This window comes from Salvelinus sp. IW2-2015, linkage group LG15 (genome assembly GCF_002910315.2).
Source record: "Salvelinus sp. IW2-2015 linkage group LG15, ASM291031v2, whole genome shotgun sequence".
Taxonomy (NCBI): domain Eukaryota; kingdom Metazoa; phylum Chordata; class Actinopteri; order Salmoniformes; family Salmonidae; genus Salvelinus; species Salvelinus sp. IW2-2015.
The window spans coordinates 60,300,938-60,316,557 of record NC_036855.1 but is presented as its reverse complement, the minus strand read 5'-3'; the positions used below and the strand labels follow the sequence as shown (position 1 = coordinate 60,316,557).

The 15,620-nt window shown below is 45.5% G+C and overlaps 1 protein-coding gene and 1 pseudogene across 6 annotated transcripts; both read right to left on the bottom strand.

The window, feature by feature from the left end:
* Window positions 1–83: 83 nt before the first annotated feature.
* On the bottom strand, window positions 84–2,120 carry LOC111974434 (zinc finger protein 821-like; annotated as a pseudogene).
* A 167-nt stretch (window positions 2,121–2,287) lies between these two features.
* Window positions 2,288–15,552, bottom strand: LOC111974329 (zinc finger protein 821). Of its 6 annotated transcripts, none has more exons than XM_024002057.2 (6): window positions 15,457–15,552; window positions 5,376–5,495; window positions 5,144–5,247; window positions 4,281–4,379; window positions 3,572–3,738; window positions 2,288–3,399 (listed from the first exon to the last, which is right to left on the bottom strand). In XM_024002057.2, the coding sequence occupies exons 2-6, from the start codon at window positions 5,446–5,448 to the stop codon at window positions 2,484–2,486; spliced, it is 1,359 nt and encodes a 452-aa protein (XP_023857825.1). In that variant the 5' UTR covers window positions 5,449–5,495; window positions 15,457–15,552; the 3' UTR covers window positions 2,288–2,483. The 6 variants fall into 6 exon arrangements, with proteins under 6 accessions (XP_023857825.1, XP_023857824.1, XP_023857826.1 ...); XM_024002056.2 differs by having other exon boundaries at window positions 15,437–15,529; XM_024002058.2 differs by lacking the exon at window positions 15,457–15,552 and adding an exon at window positions 12,918–13,211.
* Window positions 15,553–15,620: the final 68 nt, after the last annotated feature.

Here is a 15,620-nt window from a genome sequence, read left to right as displayed (position 1 = left end):
ACTCATTCCCCACTGAAGGTCCATGTGCAAAATGGAAGGGTGTAACTGCTCCTGCACAATGGGCTGCTAAGTCAAAGCTGCTAGCCCCCAAAACAGATCAAATCTCTTTACAACATGCTTTATCAATATACATTAGTGAAACATTCTTGACTGCTATTCCTGCTAGTCTGTAATAAATTAATGTTATTTGTTGACACAGGAGTTGGGTATCAAGTTGTTGGACACAGAAGCTGCTGGAATTTCAACCAGCATGGAATGGTTCCATCTGTGGCCTTCTCAACCCATAGGCGTAGTGGAGAGGTCATTGTAACTGTTAGTGCCCCAGTGTGCTGCCCCCAGTGACCTGGTCCTGCTAGGGCAGCTTCATGAAGAGGCTGTTGTCCAGAGAGGGGACAGGCATGGGGCAGGGGAACTGGAACAGGCTCATGTCTGCCGTCAGGGCAGCCATAGCAGCTGGATCATGCTCTATCTGACCTCTCAGGGAGGGTCAATCTTCTAGCCGCCGTTTCAGTCTCTTGGCCTCTCTCTCACGGATCAGCCTGGCTGCCTCTTATCTGGCGTCTCGTTGGCCCTCTTCATCCGCATGGCCTCCCTGTCGCGCAGAAGCCTCCTGTGTCCGTTGCTCCTCTGTCTCCTGCAGCCTCTGCATCCGCTTGGCTTCGCGGTCCCGCAAGCCGTCGCAGCTCCCGCTCCTCGGGCGACTCGTGCTCCCGCTTGGTCTTCTTGGCGGACGCTCGCGCTCTAGACGGTGCATGCGTGCCTCCACCGGCTCGTTCTTCCTGCGCATGGCCCACTCCTCATGGGAGACTGGGCGTCCACCAGCTGCTGGTAGGCCACACAGCTGTTGCACACCAGCAGCACTCCGGCCGGGTGCACGAGGCATGGGGCTCAGGATGTCTGGCAGCAGGGGTAGGCCTGGTGAGGGGCTGAGGGCGTCAGGGAAGGAGGGGGGTGAAGAGAGGAGGCTGTGGTGCAGTGAGGGGAGTGGGTGGCCTGGGAGGTGTCCGAGACCTTGGCCATGGTTGTGTCCTGGGCCATGCCCATGTCCTTGGTTGTGGCCGGGGTTGTATGCCGGGCCGTGGCTGTGTCCCGGGATGTGGCCTGTGCCACGGCCAGGGTTGTGTCCTTGGTTGTGGCCGGGCCCGTGGCCGTGTCCCAGGCCATGACCGGGGTTGCCCATGGGGCTGCTGGAGAGAGACCGGGACATGGAACAGTTCTCATCTCCGCTGCTGCATTCCATACTGCTGCCTGTGTTCAGGACCTCTCTGAGCTTCTCCCTGTGTAGGGGGGCAGAGATGTGAGTAGTTACAGGACAGAGCTGTTACAGGCTAGCTCAGACAGACAGCCTAACTCTCTAAACTCTGTAGATAACCCATGTCATTGTCTGTGTGAAAGGCTGAAGCACTATACTAGGGTATCGGACTGAAATGAGGTAGTAGTGGTTGTAGCTCCCTCCAGTAACCACGAGCACAACCGTTCCTTGATCTTAACTGGCGGCTTTATTCTGTAGTTTTAGAATTATCACCTTCCGTGAGAACTATAAAATAAATGAAAATAGGGTTAAGCACACTCTTACAACTTTCTTGTCTTACGAGTGACTTATTAGCTTTATATAACTCTGACGTGCTTACATACATAAACAGTTTAGCCGGAGCTATAACAGTATCAGATTAAACACATGAATAAAGGAAAAATACCTMATTGGCTGCTTAATACAGAAGGGAGGAAATCAAAAACTTCACACTTATTATTCCTGGCATGAATTCACGCTTCATCCTTAATTATTATAACGTTCCTAACATACACAATTCAACCTTTACGAACTATACCCGAAGACATGAAAACTTGGGATTGCCTTCACTCCAACGGTGTGTTGCTACGATAATAATCCCCGTTACAACAGTTCTTAGTCACATAGTTCCGCTTGTCTTATCATTTCCCCTGCATAGCAAACACGTAAACAAAAAAACAAAACAAAAAACAACGACATAGACTTACAGGTTAATTGTCAGTTACAGTGGTGGAGGAGGCACAGACCTGTTGAAGTTGTTGGTGTCGGTGAAGCGTGTCCCACACACAGCACAGTTGGAGAGGCGGTCCTCAGAGTGGATNAGAGCTATGGGCTACGTGACTCACTCCCACCACTAAAGGTCCATGTGCAAAAGATGGAAGGGTGTAACTGCTCCTGACACAATGGGCTGCTAAGTCAAAGTCTGCTAGCCCCCTGAACAGATCAAATCTCTTGACAACATGCTTTATCAATATCATTAAGTGAAACATTCTTGACCCTGCTAGTCTGTAATAAATTAATGTTATTTGTTGACACAGGAGTTTGGGTATCAAGTTGTTGGACACAGAAGCTGCTGGAATTTCAACCAGCATGGAATGGTTCCATCTGTGACCATGGCAACCCATAGGCGTAGTGGAGTAAGTCATTGTAACTGTTAGTGGTCCAGTGTGCTGCCCCCAGTGACCTGGTCCTGCTAGGGCARCTTCATGAAGAGGCTGTTGTCCAGAGAGGGGACAGGCATGGGGCAGGGGAACTGGAACAGGCTCATGTCTGCCGTCAGGGCAGCCATAGCAGCTGGGTCATGCTCTATCTGACCTCTCAGGGAGGGGTCAATCTTCTCYAGCCGCCGTTTCAGTCTCTTGGCCTCTCTCTCACGGATCAGCCTGGYCTGCCTCTTATCTGGCGTCTCGTTGGCCCTCTTCATCCGCATGGCCTCCCTGTCGCGSAGAAGCCTCCGTGTCCGTTGCTCCTCTGTCTCCTGCAGCCTCTGCATCCGCTTGGCTTCACGGTCCCGCAGCCGTCGCAGCTCCCGCTCCTCRGGCGACTCGTGCTCCCGCTTGGTCTTCTTGGCGGAGCGCTCGCGCTCTAGACGGTGCATGCGTGCCTCCACCGGCTCGTTCTTCCTGCGCATGGCCCACTTCCTCATRGGAGACTGGGCGTCCACCAGCTGCTGGTAGGCCACACAGCTGTTGCACACCAGCAGCACTCCGGCCGGGTGCACAGGCATGGGGCTCAGGATGTCTGGCAGCAGGGGTAGGCCTGGTGAGGGGCTGAGGGYGTCAGGGAAGGAGGGGGGYGAAGAGAGGAGGCTGTGGTGCAGCGAGGGGAGTGGGTGGCCTGGGAGGTGTCCGGGACCTTGGCCATGGTTGTGTCCCTGGTTGTGGCCGGGGTTGTATCCCGGGCCGTGGTTGTGTCCCGGGATGTGGCCTGTGCCAGGGTTGTGGTTTGGGCCGTGTCCTTGGTTGTGGCCGGGCCCGTGGCTGTGTCCCAGGCCATGACCGGGGTTGCCCATGGGGCTGCCGGAGAGAGACCGGGACATGGAACAGTTCTCATCTCCGCTGCTGCATTCCATACTGCTGCCTGTGTTCAGGATCTCTCTGAGCTTCTCCCTGTGTAGGGGGGCAGAGACGTGAGTAGTTACAGGACACAGCTGTTACAGGCTAGCTCAGACAGACAGCCTAACTCTGTAGATAACCCATGTCATTGTGTGTGTGAAAGGCTGAAGCACTAAACTAGGGTATAGGGCTGAAATGAGGTAGTAGTGGTGGAGGAGGCACAGACCTGTTGAAGTTGTTGGTGTCGGTGAAGCGTGTCCCACACACAGCACAGTTGGAGAGGCGGTCCTCAGAGTGGATGAGAAGGTGGCGCCCCAGGGAGCCTGGCGAGCTGAGCGCGCGCCCACACACTGGGCACACGTAGTTCTTACTGCTGCCCATCAACGATGTGTGCTGCTCCACAGAGAGAGACAGGGGGACAGAGAAAGAGGGAGCAAAAGGGAGAGAGATGGAGATTTATAGTCATTTAATTAGGTAGACCACAATCGTTTTCTTTGTCAGTGTCTTTTATAAGCGACATAAAAAAGTGAGGGCAAACCCCAACAGTGCATATCTAAAAATACACAGTGGCATAAACATATGTGGTTAACACTCCACCATCATGTGAGAAAGTACACAAATGGAAGGAGGAGGAAGTGGTTGTTGGTAAACGTTTAATTCTGGCTCAGTTACAAGACACTGGCATAACAACTTAAAACTGGATGAAACATCCAAAACTTAGGTTGACACATAACCCAGAGACTGATCACATGACTGGATCATAAGTATCCTTCCCTCTTTAGTGAAGTGATGACAGTAGCTCCTAGGAGGTTTAAAGGTGATAATCTAACCCTAGCCCATTATCCCGCCAATCCAACCGCTGAGGCTAAGGAGGCTTTGGCCCCGTCTGAATACTTGGTGCCATGGTGGGCTGTCTGGTMCTGTACTGTCCTCACCTGGTAGACGTGTGTGATGAGCTGCTCGGGGCTGCTGAACTCCAGGGTGCACAGAGGACACACACAGCTGTTCATCAGGTCGGCCCCCTCCTCGCTCTCCTGAGAAACACAGAGGCATCAGTACTACTGTACACTCAGATACTGTGGATGCTATGTGGAGCTACCATACATATCTGCTTCATCAGTAATATGTATGCTAATGATTGTGTAATAATACAGTAGGTTATGTAATGGTGGTTCTGCCTACACTGAGAATATAGGGCAAATATTAGAAGAGGATTTAATGTGTACATCCTAAAGGGTGGATATGCTCATCCTCTCTACAGTACCTCTATGGCTGGTCCTGGGAGCAGGAACCCTGAATGGTAGGTCATAAGGTTGTATGTGTGTGTGTGTGTGTGTGGTTGTGGTGTTGGGTGGGTTGAGGGTGAGAGATTTACCCTCAGGCCCCCAGTGACTAATTGACTGTCACTATGACACACTGTATGACTCTGCCATGGGTGTGAATCACACCACACAACCTGAGATGCTTTCKGTTTCTGGGGTCTGAAAGTGTGAGGATATTCTGTGAATCGCCAGTTTACAATTTACAAACGCAATGTATTCAGACGTATTCTTGTGCTGCATCTCTTTCTGTAGGATTATTGAATAACATAATTCTGGAAATGGACAGTGCGGGGTGGGGCAATAACCTTTCCACATAAGTCTAGAGGGCCAGATGACCCTGAGATCTGTAGAACACTATCAAATCAGGAAGGAAATGCATGTGTGAATCAGCAACCAGGCAGGCCTGCACTCAGTGACCACACAGTGCTAGGAGGAGAGAACACCCCTCCATGGGTAACCCTGACAGTGACACTCACTTCTTTAACTCCCCTGTGGTGTGTTCTCTTGGTGGAGGTCATGTGGTCGTCAGCTGAGGTGTTGGAGGATGAGTCGTGGTTGTCCAGGTCGCTATCACTGTCTTCTATGGAGGCAAACACAGCCCTATCAATATAGACAGACAACAGAACACAGAGCTAGTCATATTCTCTCACGACACCCCCTACAGAGAGTATGTCACATTAGGGTCAGGGAAATGCCCTAAATGCCTACCTGAAATGCTGTCCTGTTGGGAATTGTTGCTGTGGCATTCGGTGTCCTCAATGAAATCGTCCCTGCCATCCATGTTAATAGTGTGGAGGGGGCCTGCAAAGCCGGTGCTGTGGAAGGGCCCTGTGAACAGAGGAGTCACAGGGAGATGATAAGACCATCCGAGGGAGGGGTGGCCCAATTTAACTCTAGGCAAATCCACCTGATTTTCAAACACTTAAAACACGGAAGCCAAATGCAGAAACTACAGATACAACTTCCTTATCATAATTCATATTCGAGCCACTAGAAATCCCTGCATTAGCACGTTTCTTTTCGCTGATAAATCCTGAACGAAATACACCATATTACTGGCCTGCTAATGTGCCTGGACCTTGTAGGCTAACAGCTGAGTAAAAACCCATAACTGATCCAAATGGTTGCCAATCAGGCAAGCTAGATGCAGCCATTTCTAAATTAACATTAAAAACGCTAGGCTTTTGAGCATTACTCAAATGACAAACTACAGTGAATAGCCTACAGCCTAGACTAGAGGTTATGTACTCAATTGAAAACAATACAATTCTTCATTACATTGTGTTGTTGAAGCCTAGGTAGGATACATTTATTGTCCCTAAAAAAAAACAAATAGGGTAGCTTTTCCAGCTGGTACCAGAGGACTGGGAGGGAAAGCACTCAGCGCAGCCTCAATAGCACAGTGTAGACTACCTATGATTTCCTTATCTGATAAACTTGTTTTTCCTTTTGTAAATTGACTGTATATATTCACTGCAGTATTAAGCCTAACATTGAGCTTATGAATTACGGGTTAATATGCATACGTTTCTAATTTAGGAGACAGGCATGGGATGTAGACTGTCTGTCTGTTGCGCAATTACGCACCTGGGGTCTCTTCCTCTTAAATCTTGTGGGGTCCCAGAAAGAGCCATACTACAAAAGCTTGTTGGACACTTATTTCAACTTATTTTCTTTAGCCTACTAATAGCCTATTAGAGAGATGCATGCTTGCGGAATGTAAAATAGGCTACAGCATTAAGAACGGGCAGGGAGTTGGAAAGGAGAAGCCCATATTTTCCTATAGTAGGCCTATCTTAACACTGGGCTACATCCTGACAGAACACACGAGTGGCCTGCTTATGTACCTTTCTGGACCTTCTTAACTGTTGAGAATAGTCCCAAACTGATCCAAATGGTTGCATAACCAGGCATAACCATATGCAGTTATCTTTTTACAAAATCGGACGTTTGAGGTGTTATTCAAATTAGCCTACATCACATGGACAATAACTGTGCACTCAAATGATAACAGTAAAACTTTTTTTCTTGCACTTTGACTGGTAAATATTTAGCTTATAGCACTAATATCTAGCTAATATCTAGCTAATATTTAGCTTATTACTGTCACGACTTCCGCCGAAGTTACGTCAGCTACACATTACCAGCCTCTCTTTCCAGCTGTTCCCATTCACAACAGGCTATAGCAGGGGTAGACAACACTGGTCCTGGAGTGCCGCAGGCACTTCATGTTTATTATTTAATTGACCTGGAGGATCAGGTGTGTTGAATTTAGACAAACATTGAACTGATCAATTAGCTCAGCTGGTCAGGTGTGGTGCCTAGTTGGAACAAAATCCTGCAGTACCTGCGGATTGTTGAGGAGAGAAAGTGCATTGGTGTGATTACTTTTGGCCACTTATTATGATAACACTGTTGCATTGCAAATAGTTGCACAGGACAGAGAGATGAGCACAGTGAAAAATAAGACCCAAAGAAATTGACAAACATTAGAAAAATGGAAGTCACTTGCAAACCACTTGAGCAATGGTGTAATAGATATGCAGGCAATATGGCGTTTGTTGTTGAAATGCTACATTTAAATACAGTAGGAGTTATTATATTGTTTTACATTAGGCCTACATTGACATATTATTTGCAGTTGTCACTATGACAATGAACACACCCTGAAAGCACTGGTCTGAACCAGTATCTGTGGTTAGAGAACTCATGGTCACCTTATTAATAGACAGCGTGCAGTAGGATGCGTTGATCAGTTGATTGACAGGTGTAGGACTTCAGAACAATAAGAACTTTCCTCTAGTGTGGATGCTCACCAACGTGTTATAGTTATGTAGCCTATAGTTTATCATTATAGTTATTGGCTTTGTGCCTGGCCCTTAACTCTGACAACACAACTAACGTTATTATCACAACAGAACTAGCCTAGTAGGTCTAGCTAATGGAGAACGTGGATGAAATCCATGTAAAATTACACTTATATACTCGTTTACTTAACTTTTATACTGTACACTATAAAATGTCTCCTTCAAATAATTGACATTGGCAAATTTGCCACCGGCGAGCTGCAGTAGGGAAGTAAAGCGGAAGTCGAATCCATCACTTCCGTTGTTTGGCTGTGCCCATAGCAACGTTCAAAAATAAGAGTGGCTAGGATGGGAAAGTGTGACCACTACATGTCGACTTTAGTTTTTCTTATGTTCTTGAAACGCAACACACACACGCAAACAGGATGCAATTGAACATCTTAAAAAGGTCAGGTAGAAGTAAATTAATACACAAATAAGAATATAATTGTATATCTTAAATGACAGCATTTGGGAATTTGGTTGTATAATCTTAAAGCCCATTCAAAAACCGGAAGATCGAGGCAAAATGGGCGGTCACTTTCCCATCGTAATCTTGATTGAGGCAATCCTCAATGACATTAAAAAAATATATATATTAATTTGAGTCAGGTGTGTATAAAAAGACAGTTGATATATTACAAGACAATGCAGGAAAATACAGCCAGTAGACAAAGCCTTGGAGGTAAAACGTGCTAGGCATAGGAATGACAGCCCTGGAACAGAAGATTGACAGGTCAGTAGTGCATGGCGGAGCGTGATCATGAAGTCAGGGGAAGACATTTCTAGAGCACAGACCTGTAATATTTAACATGTAGGGCATAAACACCAGAGAGCCTGGTGTGTAGCCTGCACTTCAGTTACCTGGTGTAGGTGCTGACTAGCCACAAAATCCAAGCAATCTACCACACTTAGCATACTGAAGAAAGTGCTTCAGATTAGAATAGCAAGCCTATCCAGCATTAAAGGAGTCGTAGCTACACACATAAACCCATCATAGCTGCTATAATACACTAGCACAAGACGGTTATACAAACACAACATAGAATACATGAAAGGCCTAAACCTTTAAACACAATCATTCACCTAGCCTATATGCAGTTGACATGGATGCTTTCATATTCACTGACATGCCAATATAATGCTGCATCAACACATGGCAGAAGCGCACATTGACACATGTACTCACACACAACCAGACCCCCAATTTTCACAGAAGCAGAACGAACATACACGCTTATCCAGGCATGCTGCAGTCCCAGGGGGAAGCAGCCTGCACTCCTTTCCACTAGCAGCCTGCAAGGCAGTGTTTCTCCCGCTCTCAGTACCACCCACATACTGCACAGCCTGGCTCACCCTCTGTCCTCCCTGCTCATACGCAGCTCTGACTGTTCTATATCCATACCAGCAGCTCTGAGGGGGAGGCCAATGCCTCATACCAAGGAGCCCATATGTATCTGCTTAAACCCCTCACATGGCGCTTAGCATTTTACAGCATCTCTGCTCATTGCATTAGTATCCCAATTCCCCTCCGATCTACACCCAAGCTTGACACGGTTGGAATGGGAGCACAGGACATCTCCAGTTGTTAGTGACTGTACACTCATTCCTGTCATCAGTAAACGTTAACGGGAGGTTTTATTTTGATCATTTTAATATCTCTCGAAGGGAAAAAATATATTTAAACTGCAACAGTTTAGGTTCCATAGCCCTCCAGTTATCACCCTCTGCTTCTGAATGCAATGAATTGCCCCTCCCCTTCCTGTCCAGTCTTTCCACTCAGTTACCTGAGGCTGGCAGAGGTAATTACAGCCTCTGTTCTAATCCTGGAGTAACACACCACTGAGGAGCATGGTCTGTGTGCGAGAGGGTTGAGGAATAAGATCTATCATTAAAAAAAAACTCCCCTCTAATCTTCACAGGGCTGTCATTCCTGCATTAACTTTTTAGCAGAGTATAGAATGTGAAAATAGTTTGGGAACATTTGCCATAGTGATCCAGGCACTCATTAGCATTGGTAGAGTGGGTCTGATTGTTGAACTATGAACTGCTACAGACTGGCTCCACAGCACACAGCCAATGATTGATGTGTGAGAGCTACCCCACCCCCACTGCTAGGGTCTGTCTGTACATCTGTCTCTTCTCCCTCCCGCCCTCCCTCCCCATGTCTCTGCCACTCTGATGTTATCTCTGAGTCTGTGTGTCTGTAGGCAGGAGGTGACGCAGTGTCTGACTGAATCCAGACAAAGACAAACTCATCAGCCAACAGACACAGAGAGAGAGAGGAGGAGGAAGGGGGACAAAACAAAACAGACAAAAGAGAGAATGCCAAAACTCTACTCAAACACTAAGCAATGGGGCTCCTGTTGAATTCAAGCTCCCCTCTTTTTTACCCACCCTCTGCTCCAACACACACAGTCACACAATACTGTCTGAGTCTCCAGGAAGTGCTGGGGCCCCTGCCTTCCATCTGTGTACATGCACTGTGGTGTTCAGGACCATGGGAATGGTGAAACACAGACATCAGCTAATCCCAGACTCCCAGATCATTTCTCACTTCGCCTAATTGACAGCCTGGTATTTAATTAAGGTGATCCCTTTTTCTCCAGAATCCCTCCCACTCTGTGGAGCCCTACTCCCCAGTGAAGTGTCTGAAATGATCCCAACTCCGTTCTCAGACAAATCAACAGAAAATGACCCATCWGTATGGCTTCCTCAAGTATGTGTGTTGTGAAGATGATACATTATAGATCCACAATGAAGACTATTCTGATACAACCTGAACGCATGCTATCAAAACAGACCTGTTTATAATCACCAACCCTTTCAGGGCTAATGAGACTTCTAAGAGCTGCGGTTTCCCCTGCTATGCTTTCCCTCTACCCCAGCCATGATTGGCTCAGACAGGCTAGCTGATTAGTTTTCCCATGCTGGTAATGTCTGTGCTCTACATCGAGGGACATTTCACATCAGTTCACAACACACACACACACACACACACACACCACTTTTAAGGATTATAATAATGTTTAATTCGATGGTGGGTTAAGAAAATGGCCGATTATCATTTTATAAACTATGTGGTATGTGTGTGTGTGTGAATTTGTCTTGGACCAACTGTATGTGGTCATAGGAAAGTGCGAAGGTCTGGTTCATTCTGAGGGTAATAAAAAAGACAGTTGTTATTTCATAACTATCAGTCAGAAGTAGTACGTGAAGCTTGTAGACATCACTGTAGAAGCCCCCCCAAAAACACCTTCGGATTGATAATGGGTGTTGTTTTACTATACTGTGTTTGAACAACAGACTTCTATGGACCAATAAGTCTAGAAACACAATGCATCCTTACTGTGTTACTGTTWMCCGTGCCAGATGATGTTATTAGCACATAAGAATTAGAGGCCATTAGAGCAATACGTATTTCAACACCATATTTAAAACAAACTAGACTCGCCTACCTACCTACAGCACCCGATGTCACAGGAAGGCCAAAAAGATCATCAAGGAAAACAACCACCTGAGCCACTGCCGGTTCACCCTGCTATCATCCAGAAGGCAAGGTCACGTATTAGTACAGGTGCATCAAAGCTGGGACCGATAGAAAATGTTTTTCAGTCTATCTCAAGACCATCAGACTGTTAAACAGCCACCACTAACATAGAGGCTGCTGCCAACATACAGACTCAAATCTCTGGCCACTTTAATAAATGGATCACTGGTCACTTTAAATAACACAACTTGAATAATGTTATCCTACATTACTCATATGTATATACTTTATTCTATACCATCTACTGTATCTTGCCTATGCCGCGCAGCCATCGCTCATCCATATATTTATATGTACATATTCGTATGCATCCCTTTACATTTGTGCGTATAAGGTAGTTGTGAATTTGTTCGATTACTTGTTAGATATTACTGCATTGTCGGAACTAGAAGCACAAGCATTTCGCTACACTCGCATTAACATCTGYTAACCATGTATGTAACCAATAACATTTTATTTTGAAAAGGACCATAAAGGCTACATGGTCATCTCACTGTATCGTTGGGTTCGAGCCCCTTGTGTGGACTTATGCGTCCTCAGGCATCCAGTAGCCTACACTATGAAGGATCAGCAGGCCAATACATCATGCTCTCAGTTTGACCTTCTAGCATGCATAGGAAAAGGACATCATCACCATCAGTAGAATTTTTTGTCAGGCAACTACACAGCTACCAAACCTGTGGTACCTAGCCTATACCAGCTCTGGAATAGTCTCCCATTGGAATTGGAGGAATGTTGCTTGCAGATAGCCAAAGTAGCTAAAGTAGTCAGGGACACTAAAAAACACCCTCCCCTAAGCTGGTGACTATGACAGAGACAACAGCACTCATGGAACAGAAACTTTAAAATAGAGAAATAAAACGTGTTTTAGTGGCCACAGGCATTGACAGTGCCAGTAGTATGACCGACATTGCTATTCTCCACTGGCTGTACTGGTTCTGTATCTGAATCTGAGATGTGGAGAGCTTATCCAGAGAAACAGAAAGTACACTCAGAGCAAAAGCATGTTGTACCTAGTTTAAACTGACACTATACGAGGGACAACATCTTAAATGGATTCTGAGACCAATAAGGGTGAAATCTGTCCTACTCTCAAGACTAACATTATTTGCATTGACATTGGTAGGCTATATCATACTCTCAAAACAAGAGTTGAGAACAGGGACCAGCATGCCACAGCAGGTTTTCATGCTGTCTCAAACAAAGAATCTTCTTAAAAACCACCAACATAAGCGCCGGTAAACACATGGAAATAACTATCTGAATAGTTTCCCTCAGAGAAAACGACCTGCGCATGCAATTGTGAGGTTGTCATCTCCATACAAATATTAATATCATAGTATTAGTAGCCTAATAATGGTTCATGATCATTTGTTTGGTTCAAAGATACAGACAGTCGTCAGTGTCACGCTCGTTGATTCAATGTATCATCAAAATTATTAAAATATTGCCGTCGCCCCACATAGGTTGAACAAAAACAAGGTTGAACAAAAACATTGTATCAGGCGCTTGTATCAACGATGGTGATTGACACATTGTCTTGCAGTTCACAATTGCAACGGTGGCGAAAACAATCGTCTAGTTAGATGGATGGAAATGATCCTCCTCACTACTTTTCAACAAGTAAAAATGTAATTTACAATATCTTAGATACCTACAATTAACTTTGAAGGGGTTGTTCTGTTTTCGCCTGGACATATTATCCCCCACTCCCGGTTGGAAAAAAATCGAATCTCCTCCTAGCCCAGACAGATTTGAAGATTCCCCTAAGCAATCCAGCTGTATTCCGTAAAGGGACTCCCTTCTGAGAGTACAACAATAACACTTAAATTATTTAAAATAAATACCAAATACCAGATGATCAAAATGGTCTACCCAGGCAGAGATGAACACAGCTTACACCATTGGTGAGAGTCGGGGTCATTTAAATGAATACAAAACAAATAGCCTAAACAAATAAAAATAAATAAAAGCACAAATGGCCTGGTTACAATCTGAWTCACTTAAATTTAAAGCAGTCGATCTAGATATATTTTTCAAATTATAGAAMCTGGGAGAGTCCTATCCAACCCGGACTGAGATATTATTTGCTCAGCACCCCCGAGCAGCTACAATCCTGCGTTGCTGTCGCTTTGCCAATGCACTGCAGCGATACATAGGCACAGCTTCTTCTTCTTCGGTTATAATGAAGTTCGCACATTTTGTTTGCGCATGCCGCCATCTACTGTGCGGTAGTGTGTGGTCGATCATGTACATTTTTGTGATACAAAAAAAAGGGGGGAAATAAATAAAAATTAACCACCAACTAACCCTACACCCATTTCATTTTTTTTTTTTATCACCACCCCATTCCACTACTTTGAYCCTAACTGATGCTACACCAGGCCAACGGCCTGGGAGGACCGGACTCTCGTTCAACACACCTTGTATCTCTTCCACAGTAAAACATTATACACCCAAGTACTGCCACCACAACATCTACTTTCTGTGATTTACATTCCATTTCTGCAGTACAATTTATAACCATGGCAATGAATGCTAAGAGGTCAACCGTACTGAAGCACAAATTCAAATCAGTCTGTCTATCCGTTCACCACGCTCATGCCGCAGTACTGCTTGCAGAACACGCACTGATGGCCTTTTTCCAATACCCATCTTCTGTTCCTTAGCCCAATTTAGTAGTCTGGCTATCTCCGGCCTCTCCATGCTCCCAAAATGTGCCACAATCGTCATCCATCTTAGCAAACAATCTCGGACTGCCTCCCTAACCTTGGTATGGTCTTGATTTTCATCCCACAGGCACAGCTGATATCTATGTTCACAAAATGTGCACCGCATTGTGGGATGTTCAAAACATTTGAGGGTAGATAACCTGTGATGACATAGGAGCAGTGAACTACTGTCAACTGCCAAAAATGCATACAATAATACATTGAGCCTACTTCTTTCTCTCCTCATTTCGTATATCATAATATTTGAATATTACATATTTTTAAAGGATTTTAGGCTGCATGTTAGGTGATTTTAAAACATACTGACAATTTTAATATTGTGAATTTTAAATAGGCCTATATTCACAAAGCCCCCCAAAAGTAACACAATTTACACCAACTGATTCAATGACAGGGTTGCAAATTTCAGTCTGCGCTATCTCCAACATTACGTGGCACGTCGTGCACTTCAGCCTCTACCAAGAGGTGTAGACCTTTATGGTACAGGTGGTACTGCACTCGATTCACCCCATAATCACAGCATTGCTGGTTCAAAACCTGCTCCAGCTGTTTGCTCCGATTTTGGAGAAGGGAAGTCCCAACTGGCCGGGCTTGCAGCGGGGTGGTTTGCGACTGTCAAACACCTTAGCTGTTACACTAAGAGATCAGAATCTTAAGGTCGCTACACCCTACAACCTTCCTTCGAATAGTCTGGCTTGCACTTCTCTAGTTCCCCGTGCCTGCACCCTTGGGGCACAGGCGCAATCGGGGACATCCCATTTCTGACACCAGTGTAGCGAAGTCGGAGTGGTACCTGGGACCTTGCCATTAGGCCAAGAGATCCTAAACTCTTTTGATGAGGTTGCTAGGTGTTGGGTTAGGGCACCTACACTACTGGTACCAGCAGTGGGAAACCCATGGTTTTTCTGGCCTTTGACGGAAGTTTTCCCCTGTTCACATTCTGGTTTGTGCATGGGATACTTTTCTGGAGAATATAGTGCCTCCAAGTATGGGAGTGTACTATTGCTTCTGCCAAGAGGTCTGGACCTCTATGGTACATGTAGTAGTGTGCTTGTTAGTCCGAAACCTGGTGACTCTGGTTCAAACACCCTTCCAGTTGTTCCTATTCAATCTATGTACAGTATATTTTCAGATGGCAGAAAGAAATGTATACTTCATTAAAAAAAGAAGAAAAAAAAGAAAAGCTACGATGAACCCATGTCCTGATTGAACTTAGTGCGGAATTGTCTGTAAAGTACACTAGATGGAGCCCACAAACCTCACAAAATTACAAATGTCATAACATTACATGTTGACGTCATCACTGACTGCCACGAGGTGAGGCGTGCAGACCGCAGCACGACGTTGATAGACAATATTACTCATCCGCACATTTCGGACACATCTAAATACAACAACATAAGATACAACAAAGAGTTACCTGGCTAGGTAGAACACCAGCCAAGCAACATAATCAGACTGTGGCGTGCTATAATACCAATACTCGAAGCGTGCATTAATATCTCTAAACGTCTCACAAGTGCAGCTAGAAAGGCAGGCATATGCTAGTTAATAGGTTATTTAGCTAGCTACTAGTAGCTATAGCATTATTGCAGTGGTAAAATAAACATGTTCGTATAACCAAAATGCTTACATACATACCAGCAACCCACGTTACTCACTCAAATATCACATAGCAGTGTCGAGGCTGGTGGATTTGCTAGCTAATTGAGAGTTATGCAAATAATTTGCGCGCTCGCCTGTTTGAGGTCTTCGTTCCTTTCTCATTCCATTCCATTGAAGTTTTGTTTTTTTCGGTGTAACCCTCCGCCTGCGGTAGAAGTGC